At 43.9% G+C, this 27,668-nt stretch overlaps 1 protein-coding gene across 1 annotated transcript; it reads right to left on the reverse strand.

Annotated features, from left to right (window-relative positions):
* Positions 1–1,501: 1,501 nt before the first annotated feature.
* Positions 1,502–25,061, reverse strand: SLC34A3 (solute carrier family 34 member 3). Its single transcript, XM_043987579.1, has 12 exons — positions 24,983–25,061; positions 24,643–24,753; positions 23,920–24,048; positions 23,282–23,425; positions 22,990–23,101; positions 22,636–22,831; positions 18,664–18,750; positions 17,611–17,728; positions 17,285–17,452; positions 16,523–16,639; positions 3,062–3,186; positions 1,502–1,975 (listed from the first exon to the last, which is right to left on the reverse strand). Exons 1-12 carry the CDS (start codon positions 25,059–25,061, stop codon positions 1,502–1,504), a joined length of 1,860 nt encoding a protein of 619 aa, XP_043843514.1.
* Positions 25,062–27,668: the final 2,607 nt, after the last annotated feature.

Below are 27,668 nucleotides of genomic sequence, written 5' to 3' on the forward strand. Positions count from 1 at the left end.
AGTGGTCAGAGATAGTTCCATAGGACTCATAATGGAAAATGCTCTCCACATCCAGAAAAAAGAACTGTGGAATTTAGATGCAGATTGAACCATACTATTTCTGTTTGTTTTTGGGGTTTTTTTTTTTAGGTTTTTCCTTTTTGCTCTAATTCTTCTTTCATAGCATGACTAATGCAGAAATACGTTTAATGTGATTGTACATATATAACCTATATCAGATTGATTGCTGTGTTGGGGAGGAGGGAGGGAGAGGAGGGAGGGAGAAAAATTTGAAACTAGAAATCTTATAAAAACAAATGTTGAAAACTATCTCTACATGTAACTGGAAAATAAAATACTGTTATGAAAAGAAAAAATCTCTTCCATCTCCAGATCCTAGGGTACGTATTATAGAGAATGCTGGACCCAGTATCTGGAAAGATCTGGGTTTTAGTCTTGCCTCTGAGGATAGTTGTCATAATTTCTCTGTCTCAATTTCCCCATCAATAAAATAGTGATAAAAGTTTGTGACACCTAACTCATGGGGTTGTTGAACGGATCCAGTGATGTAAGCACTTTGTAAACCTTAAAGTCTTCTATAAATATCGACCACACAAACTATTTGAATACAGGGACTGTTTTTGCTTTTTTCTTGTATTCTTAGTGCTTAGCACAGTTTCCTGGTGCATTGTAAGCACTTAATAAATTCTTATTGATTGATGATGATGGTTTTATGACTATCATGTATGAAACTATTCCTGATTCCAAGGCTCTCTCTCTCTCTCATTCCTTTCTTTGTTGGGCCCACAAAGACCTACCCAGGAAACTGTTCCTAGCCAAGAACACTTGGATTTTCCACATTCAGTAGCACTAGTCCTAGACTGGCTTTTGCCAGATCATCTCCAGCTTCCCACTCCTGGACCCCTTGGACCAATAAATTCCTGAGGAAGGGACTGTGTCTCTGAGCTGCTGGTTCCAGGCAGCTCCTGGAGCAGGGTCATCCATCAGCTGCATACTACAAATACTAAGGACTCAGCAGTATTGCAGCTCTTACACTGGGCTGGAAGAGTCCCTAAGTGACCAGCAAGGGGCAGCATCAGCCAGCCTTGTTCCTTTCTCATTCAGCTACTGGCAGCCCAGAGGTACGAATCTTGTCTAAACAGCCTCCCAACCCTGGAGCCAGTAGGGTCAGGAAAGCAGAAGCCTAGGGCCAGGAAAAGGAGGGTATGATACAGAGCTCCATTTATTCTGTAAGAATAAAAGGGGATTCTGAAGATAGGTCTGTGGAGAATGGTTGTGTTTGTGTGTGTGTGGTATAAATATGACACCGTAGTATCCTAGAAGCCCTGAGAAGGGCTGGCCTCTCCAAGTGAGAAGGAGCAGTCTTTTTGTATGAATTTGTGCACATGGGGAGCCCATGCTGAGTGGACCCCACCCTGGCAAGATAGGCACTTCTCCATGTCCTCCACACTCTTCCCTCAAGCTTAGTGACCCAGTATGGCTGTAATAAGAACTCAGATTTTCACAGTCTGTGGGAGGCCAGTACAACAGGGTTTTCAAAGCAGTGGGCTTCCTTGACTGTGGGATCTGCAGGTGGGTCCTGGGCCTGAGGGCAGCACTTGCAGCAGCTGGTGATGACGTGGTCCCAAGGCTGAAGGGAGTGAAGCCAGAGGGGGAGGAAGGCCCAGGACCTCAGGCATTGGGGTAGCCAAGTGGGGTGATGCCGCTGCATCAGGTTGATGAGAATGACCAAGGCTAGGAGCCCAAGCAGGGGCCCTCCCACGGCTGCCAGTACGACACCTCCTGCCACTGATAGCCCAAAGACTGCCAAGGGTATCAGGAAGAAGCTGAAAAGCAGGTAGACACCGGCCACCCAGCGGTAACGGGCAGTCACATTCCCAAACTTCTTGGCCAAGGGGATGGGCAGGCGGAGGAGAGGTACCATGTACCACAGCAAAATGCCAGCCATGTTAAAGAACAGGTGGATGAGTGAGACCTAGGGGGAAATCTATGTTAGGACAGAATAGGAGGAAGCCTCTCAAAAGGATCCCCAGCTAATTTTCCATGAATAGTATTGCTTATCCAGGACCAAGGGTGCATTCTAGGCAAGGGTGCATTCACATGATAGCACAAGGGGCTATTGTCCCAGGGAGCCCAGGTTTGAGGGACCGCAAAGGGGGCATTTTGCAGAACCAACCAGAGTACAAAGACCCATTAGGTGAGGGGGCCCCTGGTGACTGGGTTATACAAAGACCTACCTAGTCTTTCTTTTTTTTTTTTAGTGAGGCAATTGGGGTTAAGTGACTTTCCCAGGGTCACACAGCTAGTAAGTGTTAAGTGTCTGAGGCCGGATTTGAACTCAGGTACTCCTGACTCCGGGGCCCATGCTCTATCCATTGTGCCACCTAGCTGCCCCTCCTACCTAGTCTTAATCTGCCCTAGCCAAGGAGTTACTAAGGGCATTTCTCTTGGACCCCTGCCCCACCCAGAATTTTTCCTGATATTTATGAGGCAGGATGTTCTGATAATTCCTTAATCAATTCATGATAAACTGGGACAAACATGACAAACTGGGCCTGATAAGAGGTTGATGAGACTGGGATTGACTCTGGTTAAGGGTGAATCAGTGACGGGTTCGGGCAAAGTCTGGGGCCTCATTCTCATTCCTGCCCCTCATCTGCTGGCATATGCAATAGATAAATTTGGTGGTAAAAGAGGGGAAGAAATACAAGTGGTAGCAGGATCAAGGGAAAGGAGCTGGAGAAGAGAGAGAAATGGAAGATGCTGAAGGGTGAAGAGATGAGTGCTAATAGGGATAGAATTCAGTGCACAAATGGAGGGTTTCCCATGTCTAGGCTCCTCAGTCAAATTCTGCACATAATAGGGAAAGCCCATGTCAAATATGGAATGGGGCATCCTGGGGGTTTAGTAAACTAACATCCTGCTGACTGTAAGACTGGTATCCCTCTCCTCCTAGATTCTGTCCCTACTTTGGGAATGTAAACTAAAGGAAAGGGTTTTCCTAGAGAGGAAGGGCTTTGAGAGAATCCATAGGGTCCTAGGCTGAGCCACAGTAAGATACCTGGACAGCACTAAGTAGCATGTCAGAGGGGCTGGCAAGAGCAGCTAGCAAAGCTGTGGTGGTTGTACCAACGTTGGAACCCAGGAAGAGGGGATATGCCCGCTCCATGCTGATCACTCCAACTCCTAGAGGAGAACATGGGAGTCACTTGGAGGTTAGACCTAAGAATTGCCATCCCTGGGAGAAAGCATGCAAGGACCTGCCCTGGTGTTCCCCTACATACACCTGGGGTACAGAAGGGTCTTCACCGACTCATTTCACTTTACTCACCTCTTTCCTTCTCCATCAGTCTTCCATTACCGCCACATGCCCAAGTAGGAAAAGGCTGTCCCTGACAGCAAAACTCCTATCCCATCACTTCTTCCTCTAAGACAAGTGCCTAGGCAAGTGAGGGCTACTCATGACATCAAGTCTCCTGGCTCAGCACCCTTTCCTTCCTTTTTTTTTGACAGTATACAGGAAAGTGAAGTTGTCCTCCTGAGGGAACTATATTTAGAAGCCACAACAAATCGTCCAATAATAATAATACTTCCATACTTCATTATCACTGAGTGCACAGGGATTGAATTTGGAGGCTTTTTGAATTTATTTCCACACATAACTCAACTCAACCCTGTTTCACCAAACCATGTCAGGTAAGTAACAATTCCTTAGCCCTCTACATCAGTCATGGGCCCAAGCTCCAAGTGCCTCATTCAAGACTAGGGCCTCACATACCAATCCTAACCAGGAGCCAAGCATTTCCTCCAAAGGCAGGGTATCAAGGAGGCTTGGGGAGTAGGACCTGAAGGTAGAAATCCAAGAAGAAAAAGAAAGTAGTTGACAGTATAAGACAAAGCAAGAAAGAAAAGGTAAGCAGAATAAATCTGAGCAATCAGTAGTAAAGCAAATTGACAGAGTGGATTAGTGGATGGGGAAAATGGCCAAAAACAGGTTGAGTAAAGGGGAGATGAGGTTCAGTTTTGCAGTTGTGATTGAGACTAAGGAAAGGAAGTTTAATAGGGTTGTTAAGTTATTAAAATGAGATGATAGGTAATAAAAGTTTTAATCAAGTGAAACATAAATATTCACAAGTAGTTTAAAAAATAAAGCTGAACATCTCAACCAGAATGGAAAATAGGTGAAAATGTGTAATGACTTGAATCAGTTAAATAATGTTTGTAATTCTGATCCAGTTGAGTGACTATAATCCATACTCCAAGAGAAGGCTGATCTCCCTCCTGGGGGAGAAGATAAGGGGCCTGATGAATCCGTCCCCTCACTCCAGGCTGTTAGGGACAATGAAATGTTTCTAAAGGAAAAAGAAACATTTCCTGTATGTGTGTGTGTGGGGGGTGGGGGTGGGAATTGGAGGCAGTGGAGGCTCAGAGACGGAAGAAGGAAGATTTGACTTCTGTTAGAATATTAGAGTAGAGGAATGTTGCACGGAGGAGAAAGGGAAAGGACAGCTGTATGCCCAGAGCTTAAAAATAGATTTGAGGCTCTTCCAGAATGCTGGATCCAGCTGGATGCTCTGGGGAGGAAGCATCCGCATGTCCTCTCAAGGATGATGTCATAGAACCCTAGAAGCCATCAGGTGAGAGAGGTCCCATTGAGGGCCAGAGGAAGAAGAGAAGTGTGGTTTTATGTGGTGATTACCCACTCAGAGGTCCTGAGGCCACTGTTTGTGCACCCAAGGGCAACAACAGACGGATCTGTTGTCCTCCCAGGGCATATATCCAAGGCATAATAGAGAACCTCCCCAGACTTAACAAAACAGATGACTCTTTCCCACTTATGGTGATTCACACAGGCACAAATGATGCTGCCAAGAAGAATCTAAAGAGTATTGCCAACCATTATGAAGCCTCGGGCAAGAAACTGAAGACAACAGAGGCACAGGTTGTGTTGTCTTTCCATACTGTTGCCATTGAAGGTAAAGGATGAAGAAGAGAAAAGTTAATACGGGGAAGTGAATAACTAGACAAGAAGATGGTGTCTGAGAATGGGACTGAGACTTCTGGACCACTGCTTAAGATATCAGGATGACAGATTCTCAAGCAGTGATGGAGTACACCTAACCGAGACTGGTAAGGGTGTATTTACTGGGTATCTTACAAATCTAATCAAAAGGTCTTTAAACAAAAAAGTGGTAGGGAAGAGAAAAGGCTACCTTTGAAGCTAGATATCATGGAAGTTATAATAAAGAAAGAATGGCAGTTTCCCAGATGTTCATAAGACTCAAAATTCAAGAAAGGAAAAAATAATTAAGCCTATGGCATCTAGTGTCTATATACAAATGCCTAAAGTTTAGGGGAGCGGTGCAGCTAGGTGGCACAGTGGATAAAGCACTGGCCCTAGATTCAGGAGGTCCTGAGTTCAAATATGGCCTCAGACACTTGACACTTATGTGTGACCTTGGGAAAGTCACTTAACCCTCACTGCCACCCCCCCCAAAAAAAAACCCAACAACAAAGTTTAGGTGGGAAAAAGAGAAACTAGAAGTCTTAATGTGAGGAAGCACATTTGACCTCATAGGTATTTCTGAGACTTGGTTTAATGAAACTGATGTGTGGAATAAGGTTCTAGAAAGGGATTGCTCATCCAAAAAGAAAGAGGATAGATAAAAAGTGGGGTGGAAGATAGCAATGCATATTAAGAAGGTATGTGACGGGGACAGCTAGGTGGCGCAGTGGATAGAGCACCGGCTCTGGAGTCAGGAGTACCTGAGTTCAAATCCGGCCTCAGACACTTAACACTTACTAGCTGTGTGACCTTGGGCAAGTCACTTAACCCCAATTGCCTCACTAAAAAAAAAAAAAAAAAAAAAAAGAAGGTATGTGAGGAAATCCAGAGACCAGAGGGTGAAGGAAGAGTATTTGGGTGATTTCCCTCAATAGAGGGAAAACTGGGAGTGATTTGGTCATTGACTATAGGCCACCTGGAAATGAAGAGTAAATAGGTAAGGAGTTTGGGAAAGAGATTACAAGCTTGGCACAGAGGTCTAATATAGTAGTGACATAGGACTTAAATGATCCAGACTTTGGCTGGAGCTCTCTCTCCTGATGAGTCCAGAGACGATAATAACTTCTTGACTTGCCTTGGTGATGATTCCATCCATCAAAATGTGGAGGAACCAAAAAGGTGAAATTTTACTCTGGATCTGATTCTCACTAACAGGGAGGAACTGAATATTGGGGTGGGAACGATGGGGAGACTGGAGAAAAATGACTACTCTCTCCTAGAGTTTTTGATAGAGAAGGAAGAGAAATCTGGGCATAGTCTAATGTGCTCCCTAGATTTTAGGAAAGCAGGTCTCAAAGGGTGCAGATAACTAAAAATCTTTAGGGGAAGATAGCCCAGAAGGAACAGAAGCTGCATAAGAATAAAATCTAATGAAACAAAGGGAAACGATTCCAATGAGGAAAAAAATGGGATTTATCTGAAGAGAATGATATGGATGCACAGGGAACTGGCCAACCAACTTAGATTTTAAAAAGAAATATACAGGGGCACCCAGGTGGCGCAGTGGATAAAGCACTGGTCCTGTGGCCTCAGACACTTAACACTTACTAGCTATGTGACCCTGGGCAAGTCACTTAACCCCAATTGCCTCACCAAAAAAAATTTTTTTTAATTAAAAAAAAAAAAAGAAATATACAGAAGATAGAAACAAGGCCAGGTTACAGAGGACAGATCGAAGAACATGACATGGTCTTAAAAAAAACTGCCAAGACTTGTTAAACCTCATAATGAGCTGAGGTTGGCAAGGAAAGCTGAAGAAAACCATACTGGGAGAAAAGGGAGCATCAAAGAATGGATGGGAGGATGATAAACTAACAAGAGAGAGCAAAGTTGCTCAATTCTTATTTCTTTGCCAAGGCAAATAACCTTTGAACTGGAAATGATAGAACAAAATAGCTAACAGAGTTAATATCCAAGATAAGTAAGGAGATTTAATATCTAGTTTAATATCTAGAATACTTTGTTTTCCTTGATACATTTAAATTATCTGGTCCAGATGAACATCTTCAGATACTGAAAGAACTTACTGATGTAATTGCTGAACCAAGGTCAATAATACTTGAAAGATCATGGAAAATAAGAGAGGAATCATAGGATTGGAGAAAGGCAAATGTTATTCTGATTTTCAAAAAATAGAAGAGAATGATCTTCAAATGATAGCTAAGTGAGACTGACATTGATTCTGGGGAGAATTCTAGAGGATGTCATTAAAAAGGTAACGAATGTCTAGAGAGGGAAGCAGTAACTGAATACAAAGAGCCAGAATGATTTCTTTGATAACAGGTTATGGCAAATTAATCCAATTTCCATTTATGATAATATTACCAACCTTGGGGGCAGCTAGGTGGCACAGTGGATAGAGCACTGGCCCTGGATTCAGGAGGACCTGAGTTCAAATCCGGCCTCAGACATTTACACTTACTAGCTTTGTGATCCTGGGCAAGTCACTTAACCTTCATTGCATCGCAAAAAAAAGGAAAAAAAAAGGATAATATTACCAACCTGGTAGATGAGGGGAATTCTCTTGGATTTTAGTAAAGTTTTGAATAAAGTACATCACTCGTAATGTTCTTATGAGGAAGGTGGAGAGGTGTGAACTAGACAATAATTTAATTAGATGAGCAGAACTAGTTAGAGAACCTGACTAAAGAGTAGTTGTTAGCAGGTCAACATCAATAAGGCAGGAGGTCTCCAGTACAATAGCCTAGGAATCTGTACTTGGGCCTGTGCTACTTAACATTTTTAATCAATAATTTGCATAGCCAAGATGTTATGCTTATTAAATGTACGTGACATAAAGCAGGGTGGGATACCTAACACAATAGATGAGTGCATCGGGATCCTATAAGATCTTTACAGGTTAGAGTATTGGACTGAATCAAAGTAGATGAAAGTCAATAGGAATATATGGAAAGTCTTACACTTCAGTATTATCTTCATAAGTAAGCTCTGAATATATATATAACCTATATCAGATTGCCTGCTGTCTAGGGGAGGGGGGGAGGGAGAAAAATTTGAAATTGGAAATCTTATATAAACAAATGCTGAAAACTATCTCTATATGTAACTGGAAAATAATAAAATACTTTTATTGAAAAAAAAAACACCCCAAGATGTGTGCTTCAGGGACAATTTTCAAAAACTGAATATAGTATCATTTTTTTAAAAAGTAAGCTCTGGGGGCAGCTAGGTGGCGCAGTGGATAAAGCACTGGCCTTGGATTCAGGAGGACCTGAGTTCAAATCCAGCCTCAGACACTTGACACTTAACTAGCTGTGTGACCCTGGGCAAGTCACTTAACCCTCATTGCCCTGCAAAAATTAAAAAAAAAAAAGTGAGCTCTGAAAACCAAATCCTTAGGTCATGTAATATATCTCTGCCTAACATGGTGAGCTTACTTCTAGAAATACAACAGAGGGGTCCATCCCTTGCTTCAAAGTATGCAGGGCAGCTAGGTGGCACAGTGGATAGAATGCTGAGCCTAGAGTCAGGAATATTCATCTTCCTGAGTTCAAATCTGGCCTCAGATACTTATATTTTATATAGGGACTTATATACTATACTATATATTATACTTATATATTATCCCTGGGCAAATCACTTAACCCTGTTTGCCTCAGTTTTCTCATCTGTAAAATGAGCTAGAGAAGGAAATGGCAAACCATTCCAGGATCTTGCCAAGAAAACCCCAAAATGAGAGGAAAATGACTGAACTAAATGTGCAGGTATCCTCTTAGTTGTTGCCTGTCTGCTTACTGTGTGGTGACCAAAAAAAAAAAAAAGAAGGCATTTTAATTGGATGCTGAGCCAGAATTGAGTACATACAAAAGTCGGGAAACTGACTCCCTCTTTGCTAATGTCAAACAAAGCAAAAACTGCTGTAAGCCCCTGGGTTGGGAGAGAGGTGGCAGGTCTATTAGTGGCTTTGGCCTGCCTCCTGCTAATGGCTGTCTTCTATGGTCACCTTGCCATGAATACATGGTTTCACCTCTCTTTCTTTTTTCTTTTTCTTTTTGGTGAGGCAATTGGGGTTAAGTGACTTGCCCAGGGTCGCACAGCTAGTAAGTGTTGTGTCTGAGGCCAGATTTGAACTCAGGTCCTCCTGACTCCAGGGCTGGTGCTCTATCCACTGGGCCACCTAGCTGCCCCTCACTCCTCTTTCTACCTCTGTTCTATGTGTTCTTTTCTCGCCTTACGTGAGTAAGTATCAGAGACAGAACTGACTCATGTATGACCTTGTGAGCTTCAGAAAGTTGGAAGAGCTACCAGAAGTCCAGAGACTGGAGTCCAAAGCAGAATCTTCCAGCAGCATCAGTAGCTGAGTCCAGTGAAGCAGCCAGCCCTGAGGAGAGACCTGCTGGACCCAGTTCAACAGTGAATTGACTAAACAGTCAAAACATGATGTCCTTCAAGCAAGGGAGTGATTTGTCCAGCATCTATGCCATGCCCAGAAGTGGATTTGGTAGGCTGAATATTGAGCTGGAGATCACTCTCTCCAGGGGATGAGTGGATGTGTAGAGAGAAGAGAGTGTTCCAGGTTTAGGAGATTATTGTACTTCAGCCTTTGTTATGCCTTCTCAGTAAATGTTGCTTTGTGAAAGCTGATTGGTATAAATTGGTTAATCTATATGGAGGAGAGCTCATCTGGTCAGTTTATGTTGAAAGAGCACTGGCCCTGGATTCAGGAGGACCTGAGTTCAAATCTGACCTCAGACACTTGACACTTACTAGTTGTCTGACCCTGGGCAAGTCGCTTAACCTCAATTGCCTCACAAAAAAAAAAAAAAAAAAAAAAGAACTTGGTGGGGCAGCTAGGTGGTGCAAATGGCTACAGCACCGGTTTTGGAGTGAGGAAGGCCTGAGTTCAATTATAGCCCCAGAAACTTATTAGCTGTGTGACTCTGGGCAAATCACTTAACCTTGGTTGCCTCTAAAAAAAAGAAAGAAAGAAAGAAAGAAAGCAGTAGTCCCACTATTCTCTGCCCTGGTCAAGTTTCATCTGGACCAGCACTGTGTTAAGTTCTTTTTTTTTTTTTTTGTGAGGCTTTTGGGGTTAAGTGACTTGCCCAGGGTCACACAGCTATGTTAAGTTCTACCTGCCACAATTTAAGGTAACTAGTATGGTAAAGCAAGGTTTAGGTCATGTCCTAAGGGCATTGTTGAAAGGAAGTGAGAATATTTAGCCGAAAGAAAAGAAGACACCTGGGGGAGGAGGTAATAGCTGTCTTTAAAATATTTGAAGGGCTATCATGTGGAAAGGGGATTATTAGACTTGTTCTCTTTGGCCCCAGAGGGCAGGACCAGAAGTACGAAGGTAGAAGCTGCAAAGAAGCAAATTCAGGTCTGAAAAGTTAAGAAAAGCTTCTAACCCCTCAGAGCTGTTCAAAAGTCAAATGAAGTGACTTGAGGTGTAGCGGGCTCCCCCTCTGTTTGTGCATGATTAGATCATTGTGGAGGTACCTTCCGACTCTCAAATTCTTCAGTCACAAGGTTCCAAATTTTCTGCATGTTGCATCCCCTTGGGATCAGGCAAAGCAAGTGTGAGCTCAGCTGGGTCCTGAGCAACTCACTCAGGTATTCACTGACCAAATTCTGAACCAGATCTCTTTGCTGCCACCTTGCTTCATCATGAGACACTGGATGGTGGGAGTATCAGTTATTTAATATTTTCCTCATCTTAAGGCTAGCAAACTCCCATTCCGTCTTCCCCTAATTACTGTAGTTGAGAGTTACTGTCTCAGGGTCTTAGAGTTGGAAGAGACCTCCAGAGGTCATCTAATTCAACCTACAGGTAAACAAAAACATCATGTACAACATCCCCAACAAGAGGTCCTCCAGCATTCACTTGAAGCCCTCTATTAAGGGGGAAGCCACTAATTCTCACAGCAGACCATTCCTTTTTTTTTTTTTAATTGGAGGCAATTGGGGTTAAGTGACTTGCCCAGGGTTACACAGCTAGTAAGTGTCTGAGACTAGACTTGAACTCAGGTCCTCCTGACTTCAGGGCCTGTGCTCTATCCACGGCACCGCCTAGCTGCTCCAAACCCATTCTACTTTTGACTAGCTATAACTGTTGGGAAGTTTTCCCTTACATCAGGCCTAATTTTTTCTCTGTAGATTCCACCCATTGCTCCTAGTTCTGAACTCTGGGGCCTGCACTCAAGCAGAACAAGTCTAATAATCCCTTTTCCACATGACAGCCCAAATACCTGAAGATAACTCTCCTGCCCACCTCCACCCCCCAAGTCTTATTTTCTCCAGGGTAAACATCCCCAGTTCTCATATGGCATGAACTCAACCCCTTATCATTCTGGTTGCCTTTCTTTGGACCCTTTCCAGTTTGTGAACGACCTAACAAAAAGTGTTGCTCAGAATGAAACAGTACTACAGATGTGCTCTGCTCAGGGCAGAATACAGAGGAACTGACACTACCCTAGTCCTGGACACTTTGCTCCTCCTATTGCAGGAAAAGATTGCTTTAACATTATTTTTTGTGGGGGCTGCCAAATCACACTATGGAATCTTATTGAATTTATAGTCCATTAAAACTCCCCAGAAGTTTTTCAGATGAATTGCTACTTAGCAACATTTTTTCAGTCTTAGACTTTTTTTTTTTTTTTTTGGTGAGGCAATTGGGGTTAAGTGACTTGCCCAGGGTCACACAGCTAGTAAGTGTTAAGTGTCTGAGGCCAGATTTGAACTCAGGTACTCCTGACTCCAGGGCCGGTGCTCTATCCACTGCGCCACCTAGCTGCCCAGTCTTAGACTTTTGATGTTGGTTTGTGAACCCTAATTTGATATTTTACTTTTATTGTTGTTGTTCAGTTATAATGGTCATGTCAGACTCTTCTTGACCCCATTTGGGATTTTTTTGGCAAAGATCCTAGAGTGGTTTGCCATTTCCTTTTCCAACTCATTTTATAGATGAGGAAACTGAGACAAGCAGGGTTAAGTGACTTGCCCAGGGTCATACAGCTAGTCAGTGTATGAGGCTGCATTTGAACTCTGGAAGATGAATGTATTCCTAATTCTAAACCCAGTACTCTATCCACTGCACCACCTACCTGCCTGGGTAGTATATTACCCCTCTTGAATTTCACCTTTTTAGCTTTGACCAATGTTCTGGCCTATCAGGATTTTTTTGAACCCTGAAGTTGTCATCCAATGTGTTAGCCATTCCTCCCAGCTTGAAGAACTGTCTACAAATCTGATAAGCAGGCCATCCATTCTTTGGTTCAGGTAATTGCAAAAATGTTAAAAAGCAAAGATACAAATTTCTGGTCATGAGACCAATAGGATGGCAAACTGAACATCTTCCTCAGTCCCCACTAATTCTAAAAAAAAAGCAATTACACATTAGTTACAGAGCAGCTACAGCTGGACCCCGAAAAAAAGAGAGAACTTTGACATGAATCCCTATGAATTCATACTGGAAAATGTTATTCTTTGTTGTTGTTGTTGTTGTTGTTGTTGTTGTTGTTTGGTGAGGCAGTTGGGGTTAAGTGACTTGTCCAGGGTCACACAGCTAGCAAGTTTTAAGTGTCTGAGGCCGGATTTGAACTCAGCTACTCCTGACTCCAGGGCCGGTGCTCTATCCACTGTGCCACCTAGCTGCCCCCAGAAAGAAAAATGAAAGCTATCTACAGCCCGAGAATGTTACTCTTTAAAGAGTTAACCACAAAACTCCACCCTCCCAGCAGGGACACACAAATTGACCTGACCCATAGGTTTGGATCTGGGGCCCATATTAGAATTCCCTCTTGCTATAGAGACTGGTCTGGCACATCTCAGGCCCCTGCCCATCTCCTTCACTTCAAATACCCATTCTCTCCACTACATGAAGAGGAGGGAAGGGGAAAGGAGGGGAAGATTACTACCTTCTGTTTGTGGTGGCACCTAGGTTGGGGATACTTCAAGGCTACAGAGACTGTTAGGAACAGCCTCTAGACCCTCTTTCTACCCTACAAAAAGTGAAAGGTATTGATTCAGCTCAGCCAGAAAAAAGAAGAGCCAAGGGAGGAACCAGTATGAATGGCTCTACCAGGTCTGGAGGAAAGGGGACTGAAACTTAGCTGAGGTCAGTCCTCTTCTCTAAAAGGCTACCTAAAGCAGGGACCAAGGCCAGTGAAACCTAAGTCCCCCCTCCATGGAGAAGGAGGTCAAAGCACCTTTGCAGTCCAATCCCAGCAATGGGAAACCCTCTAGGAAAGGAAGAGGAATCAGAAAGTAGATGGCAGGGAATTATAAGGAGAAAGGCTGAAACTAAAGGATTTGAAGAAAAAAATTTAATAGAGAGGAGCCTAAAACTAGAAGGAAAGATGAATACTAAACCCTCAAAGAGCTTACAGAGCTCTAAATAAATATTGCAAGACAAATGACAGTTAACCAATAACTGCTAGCATTTATACAGGGCTTTAAAGTTTGCAAAGCCCCTTAAAACTATTGTCTCATTCTATCCTTACAACAACTCTGGGAGGCAAGAGCTATTATTATCCCAATTTTAGGGAGGAGAAAACTGAGGCAGATAGAGGTTAAGTGACCTGCCTTGGGTCATACAGATAGTAAAGGTCTGAGGCCAAATTTGAACTTAGATCTTCCTGACTCCAGGTTCGCTGCTCTAGCCATTGCACAACCTAGCTGCCTCAGAAATGCCTGAGGAAACACAGAATTCTGTAGAACAAGAAATTCCAAAATGGTTCAAAAGAGAAATAAAATACATTAGAAAAGAAATTAGGAATTAATATATCACAGAAGTTATAGTTCTCAATGCAAGTAATAAAATATCCAATTAGCAGATTAGAAAAAAATCAAATCCACAGTGGAGAGTTTCCCCAAGGAAGCAAAAAAGATTGAACAGATTTGGAATGAAGGAATACTGAAATGGAGGGAAATCTCCACCCAAGCTAAAGTCATTGACCTTGAAGACAGTATATGCAGAAACAACTTATGGATCATAGGTCTCCCTGAAGGATACCACAAATAAAAAATGTTAAATACTATAATGAAAGAATTAATACAAGAAAACTGCCCCCAATCTCTGAATACAGAAAACAAAGCACCAATTGAAAGAGTTCACAAATTGTCTCCAGAAAAATACTCAACAACAAAAACCTACCCTTCAAACTGTAATACACTTACATTAGTGGTCAAATGGAACAATTCTAATGACAAACAAATTCTATAAGTGGCCAAGATAAATACCTTCAATTATAAAAGACACACCAAAAAACAAAACCCCTAAAACAAATATAAAGGACAGAAAATTAGAATAATACACAATTATTGTACCTCCACTAGAAATAATAGAAAGGAATGGGTTAGCACAGAGGGGTCAGACTTTCAGCCTATAGGCCAACAAAACTCCTGAGTGCAGCCCAACGGAATTAAAATGTAATTGGAAAATGTTTAACAAAATAAATAAAAATACACCACCAAAAAATAAGGTTCATTTGTGGTTTTCTAAGTCAATATACAACCCCAAAGGATTTGTTTCTATTTGAGCTTCATGCCGTTGGGCACATTTAAAAAGCAGAGGAACTAAAATTGCAACCCTGAATGACATCCTGCAAATCCAAGGCTAGGTACCAAAGGAAAAAAGGGGGCATTCAATAGCAAAGATCCAGGTACTGAAGGCCCTCCACTAGATACCTCCTTCCATGTTGATATCAAACTATTTGAAACATTCTTTGGGTCTAGGCATTCAACCAATTCTGAGTCCAGTTGGCTGTACTCTCATTTCCAGGAATTCTTAGGAATCTGTGAACTTGTTTTAAACAAATTTTAAAAAACTAATTGTAGATCAGAATCATTGCTTTCTTGTGTAATCCTGTATATTTTATTTTATGCATTTAAAGTCATTATTCTGGGAAGGAGTCCACAGGTTTCACTAGACTTCCAGAAGGGTCTATGGCACAAAAAAAGTTTAAGAACCCTAATCTAGTCCATGAATCTCAATCTTGTCCACAAAAAAATTTTGAGAGATACCTTTTCGAATGATTTGCTAAAATTTAGGAGTTACTAGTTTCATAATTCTGTCAAAAAGGAAATTACTTTAGCCTGGCAAAACCTGTTCATGATGAAACCATGCTTTCTTTTCTAGGCATTCCCTTTATTTGTTTGTTTTTTTGTTTGTTTGTTTTTTGTTTTGTGGGGCAATGGGGGTTAAGTGACTTGCCCAGGGTCATACAGCTAGTAAGTGTCAAGTGTCTGAGGCCAGATTTGAACTCAGGTACTCCTGAATCCAGGGCCGGTGCTTTATCCACTGCGCCACCTAGCCGTCCCCTTTTTTTAAAAAATTTTTTATTTTTTAATTTTTTTTGCCTGTAGTCCTTTTTACCAAGGAATCTGATTCTCTCGGATTGCTTGAGTGTGGGAGTTCTGGGCTGCAATAGGGCTAAAATCTATACTAAGGAGCTTAAAGTGTCATCACTGTCTGGTACCAATCTAGTGAGCTCTCAGGAGCAGAGGGCCACTAGGCTGAGGGTGGGGAAAGGGGGCTCAATGGGAAAAAACTGAGCAAGTCAAAGCTTCTGCCCTGATCAGTATTGGGAATCAGATCCACAAGTGGCCATTGCACTCCCAGACTGGGCGAGTAGGGAGTCCTCGTCTCAAAAGAAAAAAAACAAGCTTATTACATCTCAGTGTCTCTTCCAGACATCCCTTCAACAACCTCTTCTCCTTTTGACATCCACCAGGCCTATCTATATCACCCTGATCAGAACCTGGTCACAATTACCCATCAGCTTCTGGATCTTTCTCTCCGCTTCCTCAAAGGAATTCAGTACTTTCTTGGTTCACACTTTCTTTCTACTCCAACCTCTGCCCTCTTACCTAGAGACTTCAATATATATCTTAATGCCCCTTTAAATACCCTGGCATCCTAGATCATTAATTCTTTCAACTTCTGTCACCTGTATCTTCACTCTACCTCAGTCACCCACAGGGAGGGACAAATCTTGGATCTTACCAACAGTCATTCAATTCAATTCAACTAGCATTTCTTCAACAGTCATTATGTGCTACTTCTATGATCTATGAAATTCCTATCTAAACATAACCTTCTATCTTTTTATCCCTACCTTTGCCTCCTTCTGAATCCATTCTTCATTCTCACTACAACCTTCAGTCCCTTTATCTTTTATTGTCTGTTAATCAGTTTCCCTTCCCTTCCCTTCCCTTCCCTTCCCTTCCCTTCCCTTCCCTTCCCTTCCCTTCCCTTCCCTTCCCTTCCCTTCCCCCTTCTCTCCCTCTCTCCATACAGAGAATCATACCGTTACCTATGGGTACTCTGCCCAAAGAAAACTGACTTTTGTCTTCCTATCTTCAGCACCTAGTATAGTGTCTATACGTAATAGGCAGTTAGTGTTTGTTGAGCTGAATGGAACCAGAATCTCACATGCCTCTCCCAGCCCATCCCAAGTGCTATCACTGACACGGCAGTGAGGCCTCTCCTCTTACCCATCAGGGGAACGATAGCAGCAGTGAATACGCTGCTGCTCTGGACCACAAAGGTCATAATAGCACCAACCACAATGGCCAAGTAGCCGCTGAGCCATCCAAAGGGGAAAGGGAATTCTGCAGGGATCAAGAGGAAGAAAACACCAAAGTTATTATCAGAATATTAATTACAGAATCTGCAATTAGTATAGCACTTTACAGTTTATAAAGCACTTTCCTAAAAACAGCCCCATTAGGTAATCAGTGTAAGTATTATTTTCCCCGTTTTGTAAAGGAGGAAAGTGAGGCTCAGAGAACGCCCACATTCACAAAACTAGCAACAGTATATTACCACTATTAGTAGTAATAATGATAGAAATGATCCCAGACACTGAACCTTGGAATTGATGATGTTTTTTACATTATTGTTTTTGGTTCTCACTAAACTCCTTCAAGACAGATTGTTCAATTACTATCATCCCCAACTTACAGATGATCTTCAGAGAGGTCAAGTAACTTTCCCAAACCTCACAGAGTGGGTTTAGTGGCAGAAGGCTTAAGCCCAAGTCTCCTGACTCAAAAAGTCCCCTATTCTTACCAATATACCACGCTGCCTTGATTTTTCTGCTCTCTTTCCAATCCCTAAACTAACTCCTTCCAATTCCCATCTCTCCCTCCTATGTTCCCCTCTGTGATGCTGACTCCCCTCTCTATGCCTTGTCCCTGCCCTCCATCTCTCCCTGTCCAACTACCCCCTCCCCTCCAATCCCAGGTCCCCCTCACCGGCATTGATGACCTTCCGAATGACCTGAGCAATCTGACCTCGAAGGATTGAGTTGAGTAGGCGGACAATGAGAACTAGTCCAGAGCAGAGGGTGAGCAAAGAGCCAGCCAGGAGGATGAAGCCAATGGCCAGGTCAGTAAGGGATGAGCCCACAAAAAGGTGGTGACCTAAGAGAGGCATATCCCACCCCCCCCAGCAACATATGGGTCAGCAAGGACTGGGCTAGGGCTGAAAAAGGGGCCTGTGGGGATGAGGACAGAAGAGGGGAGGGGGAGGAAGATGAGGAAGAGAGTCAAAGAGATGTTCAAAGAGGGATGTTTCTCACAAGGTTGAACGTTGACTGTGCTTGTGACATTCCTCTCTTGGCAAAGCTGGGCCCCACAGGGGAAGCAGAGCTGCATACTGCATTCACTAATGTTCTTCACAGGCATAGTCTCCACAGTCTGTGTTCAAGTCAAAGGGTCACAGAAGGAGTTAGAGGTCATAGATTTGGATTAGGAATGAGTGGGGGGTGGGGCGGCTAGGTGGCACAGTGGATAAAGCACCGGCCCTGGATTCAGGAGTACTTGAGTTCAAATCTGGCCTTAGACACTTGACACTTACTAGCTGTGTGACCCTGGGCAAGTCAACCCCCATTGCCCCTCAAAAAACCAAAAAACCAAAAACCAAAAACAGGAATGAGTCAGAGGGCAATATTGGGAGGGTCAGGGTTCATAAAGCTGGGTTTGGGAAGAGTTCTTGAGTCAGAGGGCCAGGTTATAAGGGTCAGGGATCAGAGCTATACTGAGAAGGGGTCCAGGGGTCAAAGGGACAGGATGAGCTGTGGCAATCTGTTTAAGCCTATGGATCTTTTCAGAATGGTATTTTAAATAGAAGGAAATGCTATATTTTCCATTAGAGATTAGTGAAAATAAAGATGTATTGGAGGGGGGGCACAGCTAGTAAGTGTCAAGGGTCTGAGGTCAAATTTGAACTCAGGTCCTCCTGAATCCAGGGCCGGTGCTTTATCCACTACACCACCTAGCTGCCCCAAGATGTAATTTTTTTCCCTATTGAAATTTATGGACCCCCTGAAATCTAGGGATTCATGGACCTCAGGTTAAGAAACTTGAGCTAGAGGGGCAGTTAGGTGGCACAGTGGATAAAGCACCGGCCCTGGATTCAGAAGGACCTGAGTTCAAATCCAGCCTCAGACACTTGACACTTACTAGCTGTGTGACCCTGGGCAAGTCAGTTAACCTTCATTGCCCCACCAAAAAAAAAAAAAAAAAGAAAAGAAAAGAAACTTGAGCTAGAGGGATCCTGAGGAAGTACATTTTCTTTGACATATGATACCTGGGAGATAGGGGTCTGTTTGTGACTCAGAGTGTGTCCTTACCATCTCCTCTTTGGTGACGCACCATTGTTTGATGAGGCTCTTGGTCACATTGCCTGTAGCACTATCTGAGATAGCTTTCGAGTCCAGCTGTGGAGGTCCAGGCCAGAACAGTGAATAAATGAGAGCTTAGTGACAGACTAGCCTCAGCCTTAGTCCTGTCCCTAGCATCAGCTACCTGCTGGATCACTCCAATCCTCCTTCCTTTTTCCTCTCAATCTCTCCTTCTCTCTCCCTCCCCCTCCCTCTCCTGTTACACATACACACACACACATACACACACACACACACCATGATTCCCAAAACTTCCCCCTGCTAGCCACCAGCAACCTTGAGAAAGATAACCAGCATAGTTGACCAAATATCACACTTTGTTTAAAGAGTTCAAAGGAGGAAAAAAGAATCTAGTTTTGCCAGTTAAAACCATAAACCTGTGGGTAAATACAATAAGACTCTATTGCCCATTCATTTAGTCATTCATTCAACTAAGCTCCTACTACATGCAAGGCCTTGTGTTCTGCAACAGGGATGCAAAGATGAAAAATGATAGCTTCTGCCCTCAAAGAACTTACAGTTCAAAGACAGGTATACATATAAATATGAAACAAGAGATAAATGTGATAACTTTAAAGAAGAGATTCAGAGAAAGTACTCCAAGAAAATTTTCATTAGAAAAGGTCACTTTCATCTGGGGAATGAGTGAAGGCTCCATGGGGAAGGTAACATTTAAATTGAACTTTCGGGGCAGCTAGGTGGCACAGAGGATAGAGCACCAGCCCTGGATTCAGGAGGGCCTGAGTTCAAATCCAGCCTCAGACACTTAACACTTACTAGCTGTGTGACCCTGGGCAAGTCACTTAACCCCAATTGCCTCACCAAAAAAAAAAAATTTAATTAAATTAAAATTAAATTAAATGAACCTTCAAAGAAATATGGGATTTTGACAGATGAAGTTGAGAAAAACAGCTCATTCCAGGGAGAGCTGGAAGTGGGTAGGGGAGGAATCTTAGTAAATTCACAGAGATAAAAAAATATAGGAAGAGGTTAGGGAATATTTGGTGTTCCCATTTGTTGGAATGTAGAATATGTAAATGTATGAAATGTAAGAGATTAATCAGGAGGGCTTACTAATCAACTAGAGGAGCTTTGTTTTAAACTTTTAATCGTCTATGCCTCCATTTCCTCATCTGTAAAATGAGCTGGAGAAGCAAATGGCAAACCACTGTAGTACTGTTGTCAAGAAAACTCCAAATGGAATCATGAAGAGTCAGATGTGACTGAAATGACTGAACAACCACTACACCCACCACCACCCCTCTCAATAGAGGTATGCCACCTTAAAAGGGAAAAAGACAACTTCTGATTCAGTCTTAGTGATTTTGGGGTGGCCTCCAAAATGAGTTGGTTGGTTTGGAGCCACCCCTACATGCCTTCTAAGGGATGGATTTTGGTGTCTGGGGCAACCCTCAAGATCATTCTGTAATAAACAGAGTCAGGGGGCAGCTAGGTGATGCAGTGGATAGAGCACCGGCCCTGGATTCAGGAGGACCTGAGTTCAAATCCGGCCTCAGACATTTAACACTTACTGGCTGTGTGACCCTGGGCAAGTCACTTAACCCCAATTGCCTCGATTTAAAAAAAAAATAAACAGAGTCAGAAGGGACCTTGGAAATCAGCAAGTCCAACGACCTTATTTTACAGATGAGGAAAGTGAGGCTTAGGGGAGGTTGAGTAAGTTCTCCACTGGCTAGTAAGTGTCAGAGATGAGAAATGAACCCAATCTTCTCAACTTCAAATTTAGCACCCTCCCCACCACACCATGCTGTCTCTCATGAGTTGGTTGGCTTATGTTCCAGAGTGAACTCACTGACCTGTCGATATTTGGATGAAAGCCACATCTACCTATTGACTTGTGCTGCAGTTTCAGAAGAAGGAGAGGATATAAAAAGCCATAGCCAGCACATCTCTCAGCTGAGATGGGGTGAAGGTCTTCTAATTAGCATGAAGCCGGAGACATCCCTCAGAATATACCTATGTAGCACAATTCTGGACAAGATGACTTCTCACATAATGCTCCAAATCAGAATCAAACAAACCTTTTTGTTGTTTGGTTTGTTTCAGTCCAACTCTTTGTGGCCACATTTTGGGGTTTTATTAGCAAAGATACTGAAGCAGTTTGCCATTTCCTTCTCTAGCTCATTTTACAAATGAGGAACTGAGGCAAGCAGGGATAAGTGACTTGCCCAGGGTCACTTACCACACAGCTGGTAAGTGTGTGAGGCCAGATTTGAACTCAGAAAGATGAGTCTTCCTCATTCTAAGCCCAGTGTGCCACCTATCTGCCTTAGCTGTATTTGGAAATTTTCCCAGAATAAATTCTGGGTTGTGGCATCAGCCAAAGGAGAAAATGACCTTTTTAGGGATCCCTCTAGACCTCAACCTGGTCTGTGTAAGCCTAGAGCTTGTGACAGAAATACTGGCGACAGAAATAAAGCTAGGGGCAGCTAGGTGGCGCAGTGGATAGAGCACCAGCCCTGGATTCAGGAGGACCTGAGTTCAAAACCAGCCTCAGACACTTGACACTTACTAGCTGTGTGACCGTGGGCAAGTCACTTAAGCCCCATTGCCCTGCAAAAAAAAAAAAAAAGAAAAAAAAAGAAATAAAGCTAGAAAGGTAGGGTAGGGGGCAGTTAGGTGGCGCGTTGGATAAAGCACCGGCCCTGGATTCAGGAGGACCTGAATTCAAATCGGATCTCAGACACTTGAATCTTACTAGCTATGTAACCCTGGGCAAGTCACTTAACCCTCATTGCCCCATCCAAAAAAAAAAAAAGGTAGGGTGGAATAGTGTTTGTGGAGGGATTTGAATGCCAAGGCTAAGGAGTATATATCTGATCCTCTAAACAGGAAAATGCCACAGAGGAGAAATAAGATCATTTGCAATAAGTAAAGAAGATGCCTTGGTCAGCCGTGTGAAGAAGGGAGACAGGAGAACCTGTGACCAATCAGAAGGCTATGACAATAGCCTAAGATAGGGATAATGGGACAGTAAAAAAAAGAGTAGCAGTGGTGGGAATAGAGAGAAGTGAAGGAAATGGATAGAAAAGATAGTGTTCCAATCAATGGGACTTGGAAATAGATTGGATATGGGAGGTAGAAAAGAGGAAAGAGTTAAAGTCGACTCTGAGGTTTAACGTCTGGCTGGCCAGGAGCATGGTGGTACCATCAACAAAAGCAGAGATGCCAGGGGAAAGGATGGGTTTGGGAGAAAGATGATGAGTTCAGTCTGGGACATGTTTAGTTCAAGTTGCTGGCATAGGGTTGGAGCTTAAGGGAAGAAATCAGAACTGGATAAACAATTCAACTCAAGAAACACTTGTTAAAGGCTTACTATGCCCAAGGCACTTTGCTGGATGATAAGAACATAGACATGAAGTATGACATAGCTCTCACCTTCACGAATACTATAACACAGATTATATAGATTTGAGAGTCATGTGCATAGAGTCGAAAATTGAAGCCACAGGAAGAGATGGAATCATCAAGGAATAAAGCATAGAAAGAAGAGAAAAGGGTAAAGAACAGAACCTTGGTGGGGGGGACCCCCACAGAAGACAGGAGAACAAAGATGAACCAAAGGAGGTTGAATTCAGATGAACAGGAAGATAATGAGTACAGAGCAGTGTCATGGAAGCCAAGGTAACTTCAAGAAACTCCCTGATTCTTTTATCACCCAGACAATGACTTAGTAACCCTAATTGTAAATATTTCTCTCTCTCTTTGAAAATCAAGATAGCACTTTATCAATGTTGACTTTAGGGACATTGAATTAAAGCTACTTTCATTACAAGTCTCTTAGGAGGGCAAGGAAAAATGAAATGGAAGCCATCCAATTAACAAATGAATGAAACCTCAAAGAGGAACCCAGTAACCCTGATATTCTGATCCCTCTCTCCCACTTCTCCTGGAAGGTACCTGCACAATGAGATGGGTGAGGGGCTGTGTTAGCACCTTCAGGATGTCAGGTGCTTGTTCTCCAGGGTTGAGAGTAAAGGCTCCCACCACCAGACCGCTGAGTCTCTCCAGGGCTCTGGCTGCAATCTCCAGTGGCAGCATCACCAGCACTGTCATCCAGTTAAAAATGCTGTGGACAGCAGAGCCGCCAAAGGCTCTGCAATATCAAGTTCACATGACCCTGTGTAATAGTCTCCACCATAGACCTCCCACCCAGGACCTAGGAAACGCCAACCTTAGTCTCTGCTCCAATCTCTTCCTCCTTAGTCCCTGGACCTCCCACCTTCCCCCTCTCCAGCCTTTCTCCCCAGTCACCTCCGGAATTCGTCCCTGGCACCCGACTGAGCCATGGAAACCAAGGTGCTGGTGATAGATGTGCCCACATTGACTCCCATGATGATCGGTACCGAGGCTTGAACGGTCAACACTGAAGAGAAAACCCAGCTCAACTTCTTGAACCCCCAGCCCTGAGATTGTCATGAGCACGGGGCCTCTGCCCCACCCCATCCCCAATCCTCCTACCAAACCTTTTCCCCATCCATCCATTTTTTCTGTTAAACTAGAAGCCCAGCCACCTGAGAGCACAGTAGAAGGCAGAGTCACTCACACTTTGAGGCCACCATGCTGACCACAATGGAGGAGGAGGTGCTAGAACTCTGCACCAGTACAGTGACCAGGACGCCAATGACCAGACCAGCCACAGGGTTGGACAGGACTACATTGTCCCTAAAGATGTCCCCAGCCACTTTGCCTGAGATAAAGGGCGGGAGGGAAAGAGGGAGGGGGGGAGAGAAGGGTCTGACAGTGTTAAAGAAGCAATCCCTGAAATGATCCCAGTGGGACCCGGGAAGACTTGCTTGAGCTGTCAGAGTAAAGTGAGAACAGGCACAATGTACACAATAGCAACAACTCTGTGAAAACAAACAACTTAGAAAGATTTCTGAAAGAACTTTGATCCACCCAGTGACCAACTATGATTGCAGAAGACCCATAATGAAGCAGGCTACCCACCACCTTATAGAGAGGGGATGGGCTCAGGGCAGAAGTGGCCAACACAGAAATTTGTCCTGTTTGACTCTCCATCTTTAAATTACAAGGGTTTCTTTTTTCTTTGCTTTTCAGTGGGGGTGAGGGTGGGAGTGGAGGGTGGGGAGAGGAGAGGATATTAATTTGTAAATGAAAAAAATGTAATTTTTTAAATGAGCGGTTCCTGACCCTCCCCTGGTCACATCCATAGTCACTTACTGCTCAGCAGCTGGAAGGCAGAGCTGAGGATATCCAGGGAACAAATGAAGAGATAGAGGAGACCAAGGAGTGCCAAGCCCTTCAGGACACCAATGACCACGCAGCGTAGCCGACCCGCCCAGTTTAGCTCTGAGGGAACAAAGTAGACATTTTCCTTTTGTCCAGAGCTCCCACGCTTCCCTCTCTTTGATCATCTTAATTCCAACATCCCAATCCTGACATCCCTATTTAATCCCTGCACCCCTGTGCCACACCTCTATTCATCAACTTTAATCCATTTCTTTCTATTCCCATTCCCTGTTTTGACTTCACAAGCCTAAACCCTGCCTCATGTTTCCATCTACTAACCTGAATCCCTAGATGCCTATTCCACACCCCAATTCAATAACCTTAACCACTCCATCCCCATATCCTCAGTTTCTTGGGGGGTTTTTTGTTTGTTTGTGGGTTTTTTTGTTTTTGTTTTTGTGTTTTTTTCAGGGCAATGAGGGTTAGATGACTTGCCCAGGGTCACGCAGCTAGTTAAGTGTCAAGTGTCTGAGACCGGATTTGAACTCAGGTCCTCTTGAATCCAGGGCCAGTGCTTTATCCACTGAGCCACCTAGCTGCCCCAAGATGTTTCTCCTGTCAGATGCTTCCCTGCCCCCTTTTAATTCCTTGTCTATGTCTGGCATAGGGCTTTGCCCTTCTCCATTACAGAGACTAAACAAGAACAGAATTCACCTTTCCATGACAGGCCAGATGCTTTCAGCTGTGGGAGGGCCCAAGGATCTGTTTCCTCTTCTTCCAGGTCTGGGACCCAGGTGGGGACCTGAGTTCTGAATTCTTCCATCCCTGTGGAGGGTCTGAGTCAGGGGTAGGCTGGGTGGCTGAGCTGCACCCCAGGACAAAGACTACCCGAAATTTCAAACCTTCCAGGACAGTCCAGGGAAGGGACCAAAAGGGGCAGAAGCTGAGAAGGAGTGGGGGTACAATGATGTGATACAGGACGGCAGTTGGGGATAAGGAGCTGAGAAGAATGAAAAGGGAGAGGGGAGGACATGGAAGAAGAATATTCTTGTACCTGCATCTCCAGTTCTCTGGCCTTCAAGGCTGATACTGACTGTGGCAGGGGCCCTGTGGCCAGACTGAGAGTGAGACATGAGGCAGGGGTGAATGCAGGGCCAGGTCCCAGGCTGGCTATGGGGAATGAAAAGAATGGGACAAGGTTGGAAGGATTCCTTCTTTCCTTGGCAGGGAATGGATGAGTCAGAAATCCTGAATTGTCTGCTCCTCACCTCCACAAAAGGATAACTACATTGGCCTCAGGTCTGTGTTTTTTTCCCCTCCAGTTCATTAAAATTATACCCTTCCAAGTCAGAACCCACACCCATGGTAGAAATGATGATGCTATATTACAAGAGGCAAATAAGAGGCTTCAGGTAAACCCATGGCCTCATCCATCCATCCATCCCTCTGTCTTCCTAGAGTCTGGGCCCATCCAGATGCCCCTTTATTTAAACTACTCTTGCCAATTCTTCCAGCCTGTACATAGTCAGATCAAGCTATCTTCAAGTTGGGACAAGGGTTAGGGTGGAGAAGAGGGCATGGGGAACAAAGTGGGAAGGTAGCATTAGGACTTGGCCCTGAGTGAAGGAACTCAGTGACCCATCCTATCTTGTGTCATTAACACCATAGATGCTTTCAGATTAGACTTTGGCATTTGAGATGATGAATGGTGATGGTTTATCATCACAATTCTTAGATTGTGTGCTCAATAAGGGGCACAGGTTAGAGCTAAAGAATGATATGGGGGGCAGCTAGGTGGCGCAGTGGATAAGCACCAGCCCTGGAGTCAGGAGTACCTGAGTTCAAATCCGGCCTCAGACACTTAACACTTACTGGCTGTGTGACCCTGGGCAAGTCACTTAACCCCAATTGCCTGACCTAAAAAAAAAAAAAAAAAAAAAGAATGATATGGAGGGACACCAAGGAGCCTAGAGGTCAGAGCCCCTACTCATTTGCCAGAAAGCCAAGATCCTAATCCCCCAAAACTCAATCCCCCTCCAAAAAGAAAGCCATACTTTTCATCTTTAATCTTAACCCTGGCTTCCCCAGAATCTGATTTCTATCTTCTTTATTTTTTGGTAGGGCAATGAGTGTTAAGTGACATGCCCAGGGTCATACAGCTAGTAAGTGTCAAGTGTCTGAGGTCGGATTTGAACTCAAGTCTTCCTGAATCCAGGGCTAGTGCTTTATCCACTGTGCTACCTAGCTGCCCAGATCTTCTTTAAAAAAAAAATAAACATTTTTATTTAAAGTTTTGAGTTCCTAATTCTATCCTTTCTTCCCTCCCTGCCTTCCCCCTTCCTTGAGGCAGTAAGCAATTGGATATAGGTTATGCATGTGCAATTATGTAAAACATTTCCATATTAGTCATTTTGTGTAAGAAAACTTGAAGGAAAAAAAAGTGAAAAATAGCATGTTTCAATCTGTATTCAATCAATATCAGTTCTTTCTTTGGAGGTGAATAGTATGCCTTATCATTAGTCCTTTGGGATTGTCTTGGATCATTGTATCGCTGAGAATAGTTACTGATTTCTATCTTCTAGTTGGTCCCCGAGGCAACTGCTTAACCTCCATACTCCCACAAGATTCATAAGATCAGAGATCTGGACTTGAAAGGAAACTCAGAGGCCTCCTAATCCAATTCCCTCAGTTTACAGATAAAGAAACTGAGACTCAAGGAGGTTAAGTGACTTGTCTAAGGTCACACAGGTGATAAGCATCAGAAGTGGGATTCAATCCCAGGTCTTCTGACCTTACAACCAATGTTCTCTTCCGGTGGACCATGTTGCCTCCAAATATTTCCAGTTCTCTTGGGTACCCAATCCTGCCCATAGTCCAGTTCCTCCCCACCAACTCACACACAACTACATCACATCATATCATGTCACAGTTAGCAGCTCCCTCCTGCCTGATTCTGAGATTTTACAAGTAAGGAGGGAGGTACACTTCCTCTGTTACCACCACCCTTGTTCTCAGATGCTATAAGAAGAGGAGAGATGGAGAAACATGTCCTGCTCCCCTCTTCTGTCACCCTTCTCCTCGGCCACCTCTTCCTTCCCTTGTTGTTCTTTCTTGCCATCAACTACTGGGGTAGCTGGAGATGAGAGGATAAACCCTTGTATCCTGGCAGAGAAAAATCAGCCCACCCTTTCTCCCCCCGGCACACAATCTCCTTGACCTGCTAAGCCCCAAGCCCTGGCCCTGAAGACTCCTACCTGAGCAGCCTCTTGGCCCCGAGGCACCCTCTGAGAAGTGATTAGGAGGCTGTGGAAGAAGCTGGTAGTGCCTTGAGCCCAGGGGAGCAGCTTCAGGTCAAAGATCCAGCTTGGCTCACACATGACCCGATATAAGCACCACCCCATTAATGTTTACCCAGGAGCTAATCTGCCCCCCACTCCCTGGGTGAGGACACCACATTTCTGACATGATACTCCAGCCACAGACACCTGTAAGGGCCCAGGCTCCCTACCCCTAAGCCCTTCTTAGTGGGAAGATTACTTTCCCTCGGTTTGGGTGCCTCCCCTTTCCTGTAAACTAGTATCTCCTGGACCATATCTGACACATCATCTCTGTCTGATGACACTTCTCCCTTTCCCCAACCTGGAGAAGCCAATGGACACATATCTATAACCAGGATCATGAGCGCACACAATGGGGACGTGTGTACCACACTGAGCTTGGCTTCTACCCCCCTACCCCAA

Source organism: Dromiciops gliroides, chromosome 2 (genome assembly GCF_019393635.1).
Source record: "Dromiciops gliroides isolate mDroGli1 chromosome 2, mDroGli1.pri, whole genome shotgun sequence".
NCBI lineage: Eukaryota > Metazoa > Chordata > Mammalia > Microbiotheria > Microbiotheriidae > Dromiciops > Dromiciops gliroides.

Excerpts from the sequence above, each read along its gene's own strand:
- SLC34A3 (XM_043987579.1), bottom strand. The coding sequence starts at position 25,061 with ATGTCTCACTCTCAGTCTGGCCACAGGGCCCCTGCCACAGTCAGTATC. Across the intron at positions 17,729-18,663 it reads GCGTCACCAAAGAGGAGATG|ACTGTGGAGACTATGCCTGT; the intron begins GTAAGGACACAC and ends ACTTGAACACAG. Across the intron at positions 3,187-16,522 it reads TGCTATCGTTCCCCTGATGG|GAGTTGGAGTGATCAGCATG; the intron begins GTAAGAGGAGAG and ends GTTCTCCTCTAG.